Consider the following 17,250-nt stretch of genomic DNA (forward strand, 5'->3'; position numbering starts at 1 on the left):
TGATTCTGATTGGCTTGGGTCTTGGGGACCATGACTCATAAGTGCACTCCAGACATTGGGCATTATCTTGCTTTTAATAACCATAGTCTCCTCAGTGTGCTGTATTCTCTCAAATCTTTAAATGCATATTTTTGGCCATCCACCACCAAGCAAATGATCTCCCTAAGATTAGAACATCACTAACGCTTAGCCGCATGTCACCGAACAGAATCAGCTCACCCTGAACTGGAATCTGAAATCAGTCCGGAATGGCCTGATCAGCACTAGTTAGGTAATCGACCTGACAGACCCCCACCATCCCCTAAAAGAAAGTAACCTCAAAAAAAAAAAAACAAAAAACTATCCCCTTTTCGCAAAGTGTAACTTCCTTGTTCCCACTCCTTTCTGCCTATAGAAGTCTTTCATTTTGTACAGCTCCTCAGACCCCCATTCTACCCTCTAGACTGGATACTGCCTGATTCATGAATCATTGAATAAAACCAGTGAGACCCTCCAAATGTACTCAGTTGAATTTTATTTTTTACCAAAACAAAGAATGAATCAGTGTTAAGTGAAACCTCATTTTTCTCTAGGCTCAACACGGCTTGGCTTGGCGCTGTTACTAATCTTTATTTACAATTTTTATATTTTGTCTATCATGACTTTCTTTTCTGCAAATTGATTTTCAAAAAAACATCGCATTAAAGAGTTATTTATCAGGGTGCCTGACTGCCCCAGTCGGTGGCACATGCTCAACTCTCCATCTTGGGGTCATGAGTTCATGCCCCATGTTGGGTATACAAATTACTTAAAAAATAAAATCTTAAAAAAAAAAAAAACCAGACTTAAAAAATACTTGTTTACCTTGATTACTGCGTTTTTTAGCACATCCTTAGATTTTGCAAAGGTGCACCTCCCATCTCCCTTCCCTCTGAATTTTCTTAGTTTTCATTTCTAATTTTTCTTAACTTTCAAGTTCTATTTCTTTTGCCTTCCCCTTTGAGAGCAAAGGCGTACCTCTGAGATATTGTAGGTTTGGTTGCAGGGAACCGCAACAAAGCAAGTCACATGAATTTTTTGGTTTCCCCGTGCATATAAAAATTTTATGGGTGGCTCAGTCGGTTAAGCAGCTGCCTTTGGCTCAGGCAATGATCCCGGAGTCCCGGGATCAATCCCCACACCGGGCTCCTTGCTCAGCGGGGAGTCTGCTTCTCCCTCTGTCCTTTAGCCCACTTGCGTGCTCTCTCTTGCTCTCTTTCAAATAAATAAATGAAATCTTAAAAAAAAATTATGTTTACCCCATAGTCTATTAAGTGTGCAATAGCATTATGTCTAACAATGTACATACCTTAATTTAAAAATACTTCATTGATGGGGCGCCTGGGTGGCTCAGTCGTTAAGCGTCTGCCTTCGGCTCAGGTCATGATCCCAAGGTGCTGGGATCGAGCCCCGCATCGGGCTCCCTGCTCAGCAGGGAGCCTGCTTCTCCTTCTCCCTCTGTCTACCACTCTGCCTACTTGTGCTCTCTCTCTGTCAAATAAATAAATAAAATCTTTAAAAAAAAAAATACTTCATTGTTAAAAAATGCTTATCATCTGAGCTTTCAGTGAGTTATCCTCCCTGATCACAGATCACCACACCAAATATAATGAAAAGGTTTGAATTTTCCAAGAATTACCAAAACGTGACACAGACAGAAAATGAGCAAATGCTGTTGGAAAAAGGGTGCCAGATTTGTTCAATGTGAGGTTGCCACAAACGTTCAATTTACAGTCAAAAAAAAAAAAAAATGCAGAATCTGCAAAGCACACTAAAACAAGCACAATAAAACCTGTAGGATGAAGACTTCAACTTTCACTTGGTAGAGATTTAGAACTTTTCCCTTTGCTCTGTTCAGTTGCCCCAGGGCTGGACTAGCTCCTGGGGGACAAAACCAATTCGATTCCCGGCACCAAGGGAAATGCATCCCACGGGACCCCCGAGGGCCGAATCTGAACCTTGCCGAGGAAGAAACGAATTCCCTTTCCCTGGAACAGGCCGGCTCCCTCCGAGTCACAGTGAGTCAGCGAATCTGAGGCTTCAGGACCACAACCCTGCACATCCTCCTCCGGGTCTGCCCCATTCCGTGCGAAGGCGCTGTCCCGAGGCTGGGAGAGGCGCCAGGGTGCGCCGGGGCTCCCCCGGAAATTTCCCCCTGCTGGCCCCAGGTGGTTCTGGAGAGAGTCCCGATGGGCATGCCTCCCACCCGCACCCAGACCCTTTAGCCGCGCCCACCTCCCCCGCCCCCTGCGTCCTCAGGGCCCCCCTTCTTCCACGTCGGGGGTCCCTACTCCAGCTCCCAGACTCCGCTTCCCTCCCAGAACCGCAGCCCCGGCGCGCCCCGCCCTGCGCCCCAGGGTCCCAGCGGCCGGTTCCGCCCCGGCGGGCCCCCGCTCCAGTGGGCCGGGCTCGGGGAGCTATAAAGTGGCGGGCGCTCTGCAGGCTGCACGCCGGACCCCAGCCTCTGCCCGACGGCCGTGTCCCCCACCCCCGCGAGGACTCTGCCTCGGCCAGGGTCGCCCTGACACCCAGCAGCACAGCCAATCAACGCACCGCCGGAGGCCTGGCTGGTGAGTGCCGCGCCGCCGCGCTCCAGAGCAGGACCCCCTCAGCCCCCCAGCAGAGGCGCCCCCAGCCCTCGTTTGTCTGCGGGAGCCCCGGGGGGCTTAGCTCTCAGTTTTTCTCCGTGACTCAAAACAGAAAAAGCAAAGGCATTAGGATCCCGGGAGGAGCCCTTGACCAGACACTGCGGGAAGGAGAGCTCCTGTTTCTATCCCAACCCCACGAACCGGGGTGGGGGTTTGAAAGAGACTTGACCTCGGTAGCAAAAAAATTGCCTCCAAAACAGGTCGGAAACCGGTCGTCCAAGGCCAGATCTGGCCCACTGGCACAACTTCTTTGGCCTTATAGAATTTAAAGCATTTTGGTATAAGTTGCTAGTATTTACAATAAAGATAGGTGATTTCGTTTAAAAAGGTGAATTATCTGCTTTTGGAGGGAAATTAAAAGATCCGGTGATGACTGGAGCTGGGGAAGTTGTTCCCTTTAGTTTGACAGAGACCAGCCCCAGGCTGCCGGCCAGGAGACAGTTTTGACTGTGACCCTTGGATCGGGCAAACCCGATCCCTGTTCCACTTGGAGTGACAGAGCCTCCCCTCTCCACCATCCACCCCAGGGCACCTTACGGGTCACAAGTTTATGTGATGCACGCTTGGCCTCTAAGACACCCCAGCTGCAAGGCCTGCCGGTGCAGGGAGCTCTTCCGCAGAGAGCCTCATTCCCAGATGGGACGGTGCTACCATTTACAAAGCCATTTCCTCAGCTGGGACAGAATTCTACCTTCTTTCAATTTCCTTCCCTCTGAACCTAGTTCTGTTTTCTGAAAACACACATGCAGACAATCTCATCTTGCCAAAAGTTAAGGGAGGGATGAGCTGCTGTTGCAGTTGACAAACTAGAGTTAGAATCTCTGTGAAACGGGCTGCAGCCCACCCAGAGTTTCTAGAAACCTAGAGGAGAAGCATCTGGGAGAGACCGCAGGGCAGCTGACCAGGCTTCCCGCCTGCATCTTAGGGGCGGGTTCTCTCTACTTCATTCTTAGCTGTCCTGAGGGCACTGGCACTCCTCTAGTATAGGGCAAGAGCTAGTTCTTGATTTTCCAATCTTACAGAATATTCTGTGCATCCAAAGCATTTGTTTGCAACTACAAGGTGCCTCTCACTAGCAGAATGTGAATGCACTAGTAGAAACAGAATGCACAAAACTGATAGGAGGGCCTGCCCTTATTCTATTTGTGATAGGTTTTCCTTGACTGCTTATTCTTCCTGCCAGAATGATCGCGTGGGTAATATATCTGTTACTGGTAAAGACATCTAGATGTGCTTTACATTAAAACAAGGTGCCACGACCCCTTTCTCTCTCTCTGCCAGCTTTATCTTTTTCTGTCATTAAATTCTTTTTAAAAAATTTTTTTAAAGATTTTAATTATTTATTTTGACAGAGACAGTGAGCACAAGTAGGGGGAGCGGTAGAGGGAGAAGCAGACTCCCCGCTGAGCAAGGAGCCCAGACGTGGGGCTCGATCCCAAGACTCCGGGATCATGACCTGAGCCAAAGGCAGACGCTTAACCAACTGAGCCACCCAGACGTCCCCGTGTCATTAAGTTCTATGTTGGTTTTGAATGAAACTGCTGCTTGACAGAGTACTGTGCAGTCTGGAATGTTCGTGAAAACTTGGTTTCAGATTGGCCTGAGTTTGAAGGCAGAGAATCATAGGAACATTGGAGCCTTAGATGAGGACAGAGGTCAGGTCCCCCAAAACAGTCGGGATGCTTTGGTCACCAGAATGTATGTCTATGGAAAAAAAAAAAATTGTGTGTTTTTGCACACTGGTGTATCCCAAATGCCTAGAGCAGTGCCTGGTGGGTAGGAGGTGCTCACTCAAGCCCAGTGGAGAGGCTCAGAGGATGGGTTAGTGAGAACGTGAGCAGTGCACAGGGAGAGAAGAAGTTGGCTGGGGGTGGATACACCAGATTTCAGGACACAGAGAAGGGCGGATGAACAGGGAGCATATTTCACGTAGGGGTGGACTGAAATCTGAAGAGAGCTGCATTATCAAGGGCAGGCTCAGCTGTGGGACATACAGTGGCTTCTGTGAGGTCAGTGATGTGCCTGGCAAGCAGAAATGAATGTTAAATTAGAAGGACTGATGATAACCCCATTGCTCTTTCAAACCTCTTCTTCAGTGGCAGCGCCTCCTGAAGCTGTTCCTCATCGGCCAGCCCTGAAGTGGACGGTTTTCCTCAGGAATTTTGTCCCCTGCCTCCCCTGTCAGGCTAACGCTGTTAGTTTTTTGTGTGCGTGTCTTACTGCCTTTCTCAGGGTAAATCCTGAGAAAATCAAACTTGCCGTGTAGCTAGTTAAGTGTCAGGAAGGGCCACTGAACCCTTCAAGTCCAAAGACTGCGGGTTTGTCCGTGAAGAAGGACCTGGCGACGAGTGACTTGGTGGTGTGCTGGGTAGTGAATCTCCCCTTTACCCTTTCCCTCGGGCAAAGCAGCAAGCCTGCTCTGTTGACTACAAATGAATGTTCTGTTGTGTGTGCACAACCCTTGACCATTTTCCTACTGCCTTGTTTCCAGGAATCAATATATTCCAGATACTGAACTTTGTTAGTTACATTTCTTGCAAATACGTCCTTCCTGTTTGTGTCACATGGCTTACGTTTGAGGGCATCATGCATCCTCTAGCTAGGAGCTGATGAGCTCCTTGAAAGCAAGGGACAGATATCCTGATTTTCTCATTTTAGGTGAAGTGCCTTTATATTTTACTACTTAGGAAATGCTTGTTAACACTGATAAGTAAAAAAAAAAAAACAAAAAACCTTTATATCTATATATAGGTAGGAAGCCAAGAGAATAAAAACTGACAAAGCAATATTCAGTAAACACTGAGATAACTAATGCAAAGGTAAGTCACAGAGAAAATGCTCCTCAGAACTTAATATACTCACATTTCTCCTGAGAGTGGGAAGTCCTGGAGTTGATAAAAAGAAAAACGGGGGTAGGAATTTGTTGAGGCAGCTTCAGGAGCTCCTTTCCCTTTTCCCTGGCTGTCCAAAGCAGATAAATCACTTTCATAGCATTTAAATCCCTTATCAAACTTAGATTCCACCGCCTCTGAGTTTACAGAGCCTGAAGCGCCACGTGCACGTTTGGCAACGCTCCTCTCGGGCAGGCTGGGGCGGGAAGCCGACACCTAGCTGAATTTAACCCGAAGCAGCTGCTCCCACTGGAGCTCCACCCGTGGACACAACTGTTAGGAGTAGTAAGAAACGACGTAGTGATGCCAGTTACTAGGAGCAGTGGTGGTGGGATACGCCACTCTCTGCCATTCTCTGGTCCCTCCCCCCCTGCTGCCTGCATATGGCTGTGTGGATTTATCTCTCTCTCTCAATCTCTCTCTCTCTCTCTATATATATACATATATATGTATATTTTATTTATTTTATTTATTTTTTATTTTTAAAGATTTTATTTATTTATTTGAAAGAGAGAGAATGAGAGAGAGAAAGCATGAGAGGGGGGAGGGTCACAGGGAGAAGCAGACTCCCTGCTGAGCAGGGAGCCAAACGTGGGACTCGATCCCGGGACTCCAGGATCATGACCTGAGCCGAAGGCAGTCGCTTAACCAACTGAGCCACCCAGGCGCCCTATTTTTTTTTTTTTAGTACTCTCTTCACCCAGTGTGGGACTTGAACTCACAACTATGAGATCACAAGCCCCACACTCCTCTGACTGAGCCAACCAGGCGCCCCTATGTCTATATATTTTAAAATTATTCCAGTTTCACCACTTACTATGTAAACTTGGGTAACTTGCTTAACTTTTTTTTTATTTAAAAAAAATTTTTTTTAAAGATTTTATTTATTCATTTGAGAGAGAGAATGGGAGAGAGAGCACGAGAGGGGGGAGGGTCAGAGGGAGAAGCAGACTCCCTGCTGAGCAGGGAGCCCAATGCGGGACTCGATCCTGGGACTCCAGGATCATGACCTGAGCCGAAGGCAGTCGCTTAACCAACTGAGCCACCCAGGCACCCAAACTTGCTTAACTTTTCTGTGCCTCAGTGTTCTCATCCATAATATGGGGATACTCACTGTATCCATCTCAGTGTTGCCATGACAACTGCAAAAGAATGCAAAGTACTCCGAGCAGTGCCTAGCACAGAGTAAGCACCTGTTAATGCTGTTCTGGCAGAGAAAGGCAAATAGTATTTCACTTGTAATGTAGAATCTAAAAACCCAAACAGTGAACAAACAAAAAGACATAGACCCATAAATACAAAAAAACAAAGCGAGTTTGCCAGAGGGGAGTGGTATGGGCAAAGGGGCAAAGTGGTTGAAGGGGAGTGGGAGATATGGGCTTCCAGTTATGGAAGGAATAAGTCACGGGGGTAAAACGTACAACACAGGGAACATGATCAACAGTGTTGTAATGGTGTTGTGTGGTATGGCAGGTGGTAGCTACACTTGGGGTGAGCGTGACCTAATGTACAGACGTGTGGAATCACTGTGGTGTTCACCTGAAACTAAAGTAACATTGTGTGTCAAATATACTTCAGTTAAAATAAAGAAGAAAAAGGGCACCTGGCTGGCTCAGTCGGAGGAGCACGGGATTCTGGGTCTCAGGGTCGTGAGTTCGAGCCCCACGTTGGGTATAGAGATTACTTTAAAATAAATAGAACTTTGGGGTGCCTGGGTGGCTCAGATGGTTGGGCATCAGCCTTTGGCTCGGGTCATGATCCTGGGGTCCTGGGATTGAGTCCCATATCGGGCTCTCTCTTCAGCGGGGAGTCTGCTTCTCCCGCTCCCTCTGCGCCCCCTTCATGCTCACGCTCTCTCTCTCTTAAATAAATAAAATCTTTAAAAAAAATAGAACTTAAAAAAAAAATAAATGCTGTTCTTATAAGAGTATAACATGCTTGTTCTAACAACTTTTTTAATACAGGTCCAAAAAAGGTCGAAGGAAAAAAAGTAAATCCTTCCCCTCAGTCTCTACCTCCTTGCCATCTCTTACTTAGCTAAGAAAACTATTTTTCCCTCATACCTATATACTGCAAATCTATGTACACATATATGTAGTTTCTTTGTCTTTTTTTTTTTTAAAGTAATGTCTATACCCAGTGTGGGGCTCGAACTCACGACTCCAAGATCTAGAGCTGCACGCTCCAACTGAGCCAGCCAGACACCCCTCTCTGTCTTTTATAAAAATGGGTTCACATTTACTTCATTTTGTCAGCTAACAATATATCACGGACATCTTTTTTCTGGGTGACTATATATAGTTAACTCTTTCTTGTTAACAACATACTAGTCTGTAGTATGTATATATGTACCATAATTTATTCAGATACTCCCCATAAATAGTCAGGTTGTATCCCATTTTTGCCAGTGAAAAGAGTAATACAGGATGCAAGGATGATCCTTGTTCATGTATCCTTATGTCCCCATGCTTTTAGTCTATAGAACAGATTCCCCAAAGTTGGAGAGCTAGATCAAAGATTTATGTGTGGGATTTTGTTTTTGTTTTTGTTTCTTGAGAGAGAGAATGATCAGGGAGGGAGGGTGGAGAGGGAGAGAGAGAATCCTAAGCAGACTCGATGCCCGACACAGGGCTCGATCTCAGGCAACCCTGAGATCGTGACTTGAGCTGAGATCGAGAGTCAGGTGCTTAACCAACTGAGCCACTCAGGCACCCCTAAGATTTATGTGTCTTTAAAATTTAAAGAGATTCAGCCTGTTTACTTTCCCTAAAGATGGAGGCAGTTCATAGTCCCACTGGCAAGGTGCCAGTCTTCCTGCAATCTTCATAGCCCTCAGTGTTGCTTGTCTTAAATTGTTTTGCCAATCTTTTTTTTTTTTTTTAAGATTTTATTTATAAGTAATCTCTACACCCAGTGTGGGGCCTGAAATCGCAACACCAAGATCAAGAGTCACCCTCCACCAACGGAGCTGCTTTGCTAATCTGATGGGTAAATAATAGTATTTCATTTAAATGTGCTTTTCCTGAGGGCACTTCCCTAATGTGCCGGGTGGGGCATTTCTTCCTCTGTGACTAGTGTGCTCATGACCTTGAGTTGTTTTTCTATTGCATGGTCTTTTTCTGTTTGTAGGTGTTCTTTGGGATTTTAACCCTTTGTGGTAAGAGTTGCAGATATCATCTTCTTGTTGATTGTCTTTTGACTTTGTTTATGGTGCCTTCTGGTACACACAAATTTTTTAATTTTTATGTGGCTTTATCTGGCAAGCTTTTCCTTCATGGTTTCTGAATCTCTAGTCTTTCTTAAAAAGTATTCTCTGTCTTGAGGTTATACAAATTCTCCCTTTAGATCTTTACTCTGCCAGGAATTTATTGCTCTAGGTGGTGTGTTTGTGGGATAGTGAAAAAAAAAAAACCAAAACACTCAAAATACATATTGAACACAATAGACGCACCGAAAAGTGCACAAATTCAAAGTGACTTGTCACAGACTGTGTGATCAGCACCCAGATCAAGAAACAGAACATTGCCAGTACCCCCAAAGCCCCTTCTCTGCCCTTCCAGTCAGTACCCCTTGACAAGGGGAACCACTGTCCTGACTCCTAACACCTTGTATTAGTTGTCTAAGGGGATAATTCCATTTTCATGCAGATGGCCAATTAAATATGCCAACAAAATTAGTTAGGATGCCTCCTTTATTCGTGGGTACTTTTAAGGAGAAAATATGTTTCTGGCCTCAGTGGGGGGAGCGCATCCCCCAATGCCTAACAAAGTCGACTCTCCCTTTTTTTAAGTTTATTTATTTATTTAGTAATCTCTATGCCCACCATGAGGCTTGAACTCACAACCCCGAAATCGAGAGTCGCATGCTTTTCCAGCTGAGCCAGCCAGGCGCCCCTGAAGTCGACTCTTGCATTGTGGATCCTGGCTTGGCCGCCCTGGAGCTGAAGCTTTGCTGCGTGGTAACTGCTTTTCTCCGTCTGCCTTGTGTGTGCCTGAGTAGCTAGAAGAGTACTGATCGTCCTGGCCCACCCAGAGAAGACATCCTTCAACTATGCCATGAAGGAGGCAGCGGTAGAGGCCTTGAAGGGGAAAGGATGGGAGGTCACCGTGTCGGACCTCTACGCCATGAACTTCAATCCTGTCATCTCCAGAAAGGACATCACAGGTAGGAGCAGCTCCCCTCCTTAATGAGGTCTCTGTGGCACGTCTCACCGGTGGGTTCTCTGGCCCATCCTTGGCCCCTCCGGCTTCAACCTGTCCTTTTCCTCTCGGCAGGCCCACTGAAGGACCCTGGGACCTTCCAATATTCCGTGGAGTCTATGCTAGCTTATAAAGAAGGCCGTCTGAGCCCGGATATTGTGGCTGAACAAAAGAAGCTAGAAGCCGCAGACCTTGTGATTTTTCAGGTGTGGTCGGACATCAGAAGGGGTGTCAGGACCCTTGAGTTCTCACTGCCCGAGCCCGGTCCCCTAATCAGCTATGTGATCTTAGAAAAGTCAGTTACCCACTCGAGCGCATTCTCTGTAAAGAAGGGCGATGACTTCAAAGGTGCGCCCTTACTCAGATTTATAGACCCGGTGCCCCTGGCCGTACTACTCTTTGAAAATAGGGGACTACAAAGACGACACGTGAGCCTGGCGCTTTTCTTCCGTGAGTGATTCCTTGTGGGATCTCTCATAGTTTGCCGTTAGCCCCCCTTCTCTGCCTCAGCACCCCGACTGGTCTGTGGAGTGAAGCGTGGGAGCCTGACCTCTGCAGTTAGAACCGCCCAGCTGAAGGGCCCGCGGCCCTGCTTAATGTGTTCCAGCCTCAGAGCGGGGCCTTTCTTCTCCTGGAAGCTGTGTCCCCGCTAGGCAGGCAGTCCTGGACGTGCATATGCTTCTGGTCAGGCCTCTTTCCCGAAAATGCCAGACTGGACTCAGTGACTTTGCTTCTCCTGGTTCTCACCAGCTTTTTGATACTGAACGTGGGATGTCTAGGACCCTGGAAACTGCACAAGGAGGGTGACGCCAGCTGTGGTTTTTGCAATTATTCAATCAGCTGCAAAGAATCTAAACTTTTAGGTTTTTTATTCGACCCTCAGGCCTGCTGCTGCAGATCAAAGCCACAAGCCATTAGCCAGCGCCCCAGAGGACGCCTTCTTGGAGCGCGTTTTCTGCTGCGGTTTATCCTCGTGCAGCCAAGGCAGCGGCAGGAGCAGCTTTCAAGTCTGAATCTCATATTTTAGAATTGGAACAGACCCTAGTGGTCTTTTAATTTAGCTTCTATCCGATGCCTAAGTTTAATTTACTATCAGTACAGCTGTGCAGGTTGTGCACTGTGAAATAGCAACATCAAAGGGCAATGTATACACTGCAGATTTGTAGACTTACTATAACATGTTACCAAAGGATGACAGGAAAAGTCTTACTATAGAAGAATCAGTGCACTATGTATGATAGTCTTTCTTTTTCTTTTTTTTTTTTTAAAGAATTTATTTATTTTGATAGAGACACAGCGAGAGAGGGAACACAAACAGGGGGAGTGGGAGAGGGAGAAGCAGGCTTCCTGCTGAGCAGGGATCCCAATGTGGGGCTCGATCCCAGGACCCTGGGACCATGACCTGAGCCGAAGGCAGACGCTTAACGACTGAGCCACCCAGGCGCCCCATGATAGTCTTTCAACATACAAATTACGTGTCCTGAGGAGGAGCATTTTGATTCATACCGAGGTGCCATGTGGGCTAGCCCCCTGCTTACTTCCCTCACTTCTCCAAGAACAATCAGAGGAAGAATTAACTCTTAATATCCTGCAAGCCGAGCAATCCTATTTTCAGCTCTGACTGCAGGACACTCACAGGGACCAAATCTACTTGTCTAAACAACCTACACATTTCTCTTAAAAGCTGCGGTCTGGCCCCTCACAGTTGCAGGGTCATAAAGATAAGAAGCCTCTAGAGATTACTCAAGCCCCTCTTTCCACAGCTAAGGCACATGAGACTTAGGGAAAGTAAGGGGCTTATGGGGCAGAGGTCTTGCATCACGTCAATGGCAGAATCAGGGTGAGAAGACAACCTTGTTTTCAAGCTCGTGTTCCTTCTGTTCGAAAACCCTGCCCCTTTTCCCCTCTCCTATACGTCAATAACCATTCAAATATCGGAGAAAGATATCAAGTCCTCCAAATTCCTTCTCTGTCCTAATTTTTCTCATGTGGGCGTATTCCATTTGTCATTGTCTTTAAATCCTAAGTCAGGGAGAAGAAGAAATACTGGTATAGTCCCTGTTCTGCTTTTATCAGGACAAGAGACCCCACGAGACTTTCTCATGGGAATTCCCTGATAAACCTTAGTCACAAGGGTCATTTGTTTGCCCGCATGAGTTCATCCTCATGCGCTGTTTATTCTAAATGATAGGATTTTACATCCGTGAACACAAGGTCCCTGTTTCATTTGTTGATACCACTCCTACTGAAGTGAGCTCTTCAGAAAATATTGATTTAGGCATCACACATTGAAACAAACTGCAATCCTTGCTGTTTACACTTTGCCGCTAAATGTGATTTCAAAGAAACAAACCTTTTATTGTTTTTAAAGATTTGTTTATCTGAGAGAGAGAGTTGGGGGGAGGGGCAGGCGGAGAGGGAGAGAATCTCAAGCTGATGCCCTGCTGAGGGTGGAGCCCGATGCAGGGTTTGATCTCACGACCCTGAGATCATGACCTGAGCTGAAATCAAGGGTTGGATGCTTAACCAACTGAGCCACCCAGGCGCCCCTCGCAGAAACAAATCTTAATTGCATGTGGCTCTCTTCAGACCTACCGGTAGCAGTTTCTTTAGGCAGAAACAGGAGTGTCAAGTTGACTGACCAAGGACAATAATTTTAATGTGCTAACTCCTCCAGGAGAAATGACAAGGGCCCCAAGAAAGGTCTGCCCTTCTGTGAGGTCCCAGGCAGCTGCTAAGCACCTGAGCCACCCTCTGGGCTGGCGGTGCTCCTGATCTGACCTCTCTGTCCCTCTGTCCCACAGTTCCCGCTGCAGTGGTTTGGAGTCCCTGCCATCCTGAAAGGCTGGTTCGAGCGAGTGCTCATAGGGGAGTTTGCTTATTCGTATGCTGCCATGTATGACAAGGGACCTTTCCAGGTAGGTGGATGGTTCCGCTTTTTCTCTATCAGCTAGATTCTGGGTAGATTCTGTCCTGAGGCAGAGTTTTGAACACAATTAGATACTCAGGTCAGGCTCCTGGGAGAGATGGATAATAAAGTTTTTAGTAGATATTTAGATATGACTTTAGGACTTGCTTTAAAATAGCCCAGGAACCTAAGGGGCAAGGGTAGGAGCTAAAGCGAATACTGAGCGTTGAAGCTGGGGGGGGGGGGTAGTGGTGGAAGCGTCTATATTATACTATTTTCTCTATGTATGTTTGACATTTTCCATAATAAAAATTAAAAAAAAAGAAAGTCTACCTTAGTTTTTTAGAGACCCACCTCCTCCACAAGAAACATTTTGAGGCCTCCTGGATACGCGCGTAGCCCTGTGGGGTGACAGGTAGAAGCGACAGAGCCCCGCTGGGGCAGCAGCGGTCGCGCACCGGTTTTGTAGTCCCCTGGTTTGCCACCCGCGGTGCGCAGTCGCCCTGGGTGCGACTTCCGGAGTCCCACTGAGCGGCTGGGGGAGCCCGAGCCGGAAGTGACGTCAGCGGCAGGTGGGCGCGCCTGCGTGTGCCTTTCCCGGGGGCTGTTTCGTTCGTTAACTTCCCATCCCCGCGGAGAGGTGGAGGGTGACGACGACTTGCCTTTTACAGAAGAAGAAGACCGTGCTTTCCGTCACCACTGGTGGCAGTGGCTCCATGTATTCCCTGCAGGGTATCCACGGAGACATGAATATCCTTCTCTGGCCAATTCAGGTTACTTGTTTTCAATGACTCTTCGGGGAGGGGGCGGTTGATCAAACGAGCTTTCTGTGGGGTCCAGATCCTCAAGATCGCAGCTGAAAACAGACCTGGGGTGTGAGGATGAGAGCCACGTAATAATTCCGAACTCCAGGGAGCTCCCTTTTAGGGCTTGTCTTCCCCGGCGCCTGCACTGCAAGGATAACCCGAGTATGCCCACGTGCAAACCTGGCCGCCTCCTAACCAAGGGCTAGCGCAGGTAACCCCTAGATTTGTATAGCCATGTGCCCCGGTCCTCTTCAGATGACCGATACCTCTCTCCAAGCTTCCTGGAGTTCCTTCTCCGAGTTGCTGCTACGGCCTCACAAACGATTAGAAAATCGTAAGAAATGATTTCGTCCAGCTAACGAGAGTGAAGTGTCTGAGGGAGGCTATTTGGGAGCTGGCCACTGGACTATCAAGATAATCCCTTCTAAGGTAGAGGGTTGGAGAGAAGGGCAAATGAGGTGGCCACCTTTAAGAGCGGACAACTAATACTGGAGAATAAATTATAAGAATCATTTCTTGAGACTCATCTGGTTAAACGGAGAGGCAGAGAAAGGCACATCCGCATGCCTTGGCAAGAGTCAGCTGCCAAGAGGCTGAAATTCCCTTATGTAATAGAGCTTCCGGCATTTTTGGCAGAGGATCCCAAGGCTGGCAGGGTTTCAAGGTTTTATTCATTTAAAAAAGAGCTCAGCTGAATAGGCTAAAATAGGTAACAGCTAGGAATAGAGAGCAGGTGAGAGAAAATAGCTATGAATTGATTCTCCGGGGGGAGGCCTCAGGCCCCCATATCAGAGTGTCTTTTTGGAAAACCTAGATTAACTTTGGCTGTTTGTATATGGTACAAGCTGTGTAGGGTTTGTTCTGTGACTCATCTCTGTGCTTTTGTGTATCCCCAGAGTGGCACTCTGCATTTCTGTGGCTTCCAAGTCTTGGAACCTCAACTGACATATAGCATTGGGCACACTCCTATGGAGGCCCGAATTCAGATCTTGGAAGGATGGAAGAAACGCCTGGAGAATATCTGGGATGAGACTCCACTGTATTTTGCTCCGAGTAGCCTCTTTGACTTAAGCTTCCAGGCAGGATTCTTAATGAAAAAGGAAGTGCAGAATGAGTGGGAAAACAAGAAATTTGGCCTTTCTGTGGGCCATCATTTGGGCAAGTCCATCCCAACTGACAACCAGATCAAAGCCAGAAAATGAGATTCACAAGACTTGGTTTCCTTCTAAAATGTAGCCAAATCGAGATTTCTTTTTCAGACTTCCTTGACTTGCTTTAGTCTTTAAGATTTGTGTTTTTTTAAGATGTGTGTTTTTCTTTTTCCACAAGGAATGACTAGGAGACAGAATAGGCTCTATTCATATATTTTTGGATAGTTTTATTAATTATAACTGATTCTTATGATTGCTATCATGGCAAAATCTGATTAGGCTCAAGAGGCCACTTAGGATATAAAGCAGGGAAAGAAGTAGAAACATGCCAGACAATAATCTTTAAGGTCCTCTACACAATTTAATTCCTCTTGTTAGGGACAAATTTTTAGGGCTAAATCTGGCAAGACAGCATCCAACTCTTCAATAATACATTTTTCTTTTAATTACCTCTCTGTGGCTTATAGCAGAAGGGAATTGCTCAGAGAAAGAAATGACTGAATCTGTCTGACCCATGGGACTTGTTTGGTAGTTACTAATCTGTGCTTGTTTATGATACTGGCTTTAATTACTGCACAGTGACTAATAATATGCCTAATGTGTTACTCTTCAACTTTTGTTGTTTGTATACAATACCTGCAGATACCTTCAAGTGAAGATAATAAAAGTCTCTTCTTTATCTCAGTCTTCTAATTTAATGTCTGCAGAAATAAGCCAACACATCTGTACACATCTGCTGCAATGAATGAATTCAAGAAATAGTTACTCCCAATACTTAACAACAGCCTTCTACAAATAGTATTTTATTTCTGAGCTATATAACACCCTGGAAGGTTTTCTTCTCTATCATAGCTGAACTGATGACTTTCCTTTTGGATGCGATTTGGTCCCACAATTTGGGGGATGAAATCGTAATCCTAGAGTTTCATTAACTCTGAACAATTCTGACATACTTCCAATTTCAATTATTGAAGTGCGGCTCACTGTCCTCATAATTCAAGTAGAATATGATGAAAGGCCGCCCTCTTGTGGTGCCTTGTAAGGAAACGAGCTATTAGGCAAAGCAAGGTTGCCTGAAACGGAACAGGTAAAAGTGGAATCTGTTAGGGAAGACAGGATCAGAGCATGCAATAATAAATTATGGCCCCGGGCGCCTGGCTGGCTCGTGGAGCATGCAACTCTTGATCTCAGAGTTGTGAGTTCCAGCCCCATGTTGGGTGGAGAGCATTCCTTAAAAATAAAATCTAAAAACAAATGGCCAGATGCCTTTAAGACTTGAGAGCTCTCCCAACAGGGCTGCTTCATATTGAATGGTAAAGGAACAACCTATTAAGATCCTCGCAGGGAATCTACAGGACATTTAGAGATCCAGATAAGAGTGTTACAGAAATCAAGAAAAACCTAGAATTCAGTAAACAAATGCCGAGGGGCAGCGGTATTTATTGTGATTTGCCCGATGTATTCCGATTTACCCAGTCAGTGGGCTAGGTACTCGGCTAGGCACTGGGACCACAGCAATGAACAAAACCAAGTACTTCGTGCTAGAAGAAAGAGCAGGGTAAGACAGAGACGGAATGTGCGTAGTTTTGTTTTATATAGGGTGATCAAGAAAGATCTGTCCGATAAGGCTATGTTTGAGCAAAGACCTGATAAAGTGAGAGTGAGATGTAGATGCGTGAGAGAAGGCACTCTGGGCAGCGGTGATGGCAGAGGGCAAATATCCAAGGCAGGAACATGCAGTGTGAGGAAGAGAGAGGACATTCGTGTGACTAAAGCAGAGAAAGGAAGAGGGGGCTAGGTCACATAGCCGGGGTCAGATCACACAGAGCCTTACAAGCGCTGTAAGAAAATAAAGATGGGGAGTGGCTGGAGAGTTTTGGGCAGAAGTATAATATGACTCACGTTTAATTCTGGCTGGTAGGTGAGGAATCAAGTATAAGACAATGATGGAAGCACGACTTATGCTTGTGGGGAAAGTGTGACAATCTAGTTAATAAATGCTTTGAGCAACAGAGGTGTCAAGAAGTGGATGTTTTTATAAGGTTGAATATATTTCAAAGGTTGGCGTAACAGTATTTGGTAAAGGACTGGATCTGGGTCAAATAAAATAACTCGAAGGTATTTTGGCTTAAGCAGCTGGAAGAATGGAGACTCTCATTTGCTAAGATGATCAAGAATCAGGAAAGCATATTGGGGGCAGAAGTTGGGGTCGGGAAGGGTGAAATCAAAATCTGACTTCAGACATTTTATGTTTGAGATGGATGTCTATTAAGGGTAATAGGAACCTGGACTTAGGGGAGAAGTTATGACTAGAGGCATACATATGGAAATCTTCAACATAGAGATAGTATATGATGCAATGTCATGGATGAGATTACCTAGGAAATAAACTGCGAAAGAGAAGAGATCTGATGATTGACCTCTACGGCTCTCCGGTGTTAGGTCAAGAAGATGAGAATAAAAAAAAGTGCCCAGCAGAGCAGGAGAGTTGAGCGTGGGGTCCTGAAAGCTAAGAGAAGAGAGTGTTTCAAAGAGGGAGTGATCGAGTATGTCAAATAGTACTCATAAGCCAAGTAGGATAGGTCTGAGAATTGACCTTTGCATAAAGTCATGTGGAGGCCCCTGGTAA

General features: G+C 46.2%; 1 protein-coding gene across 1 annotated transcript; it reads left to right on the top strand.

Moving 5' to 3' along the window:
• Positions 1-2,350: 2,350 nt before the first annotated feature.
• On the top strand, positions 2,351-15,300 carry NQO1 (NAD(P)H quinone dehydrogenase 1). The gene is made up of 7 exons (XM_078062536.1): positions 2,351-2,588; positions 8,442-8,545; positions 9,557-9,721; positions 9,832-9,962; positions 12,561-12,674; positions 13,336-13,437; positions 14,367-15,300. Exons 2-7 carry the CDS (start codon positions 8,542-8,544, stop codon positions 14,670-14,672), a joined length of 822 nt encoding a protein of 273 aa, XP_077918662.1. The 5' UTR covers positions 2,351-2,588; positions 8,442-8,541; the 3' UTR covers positions 14,673-15,300.
• The last annotated feature ends 1,950 nt before the right edge of the window (positions 15,301-17,250 follow it).

Source organism: Halichoerus grypus, chromosome 15 (genome assembly GCF_964656455.1).
Source record: "Halichoerus grypus chromosome 15, mHalGry1.hap1.1, whole genome shotgun sequence".
Taxonomy (NCBI): domain Eukaryota; kingdom Metazoa; phylum Chordata; class Mammalia; order Carnivora; family Phocidae; genus Halichoerus; species Halichoerus grypus.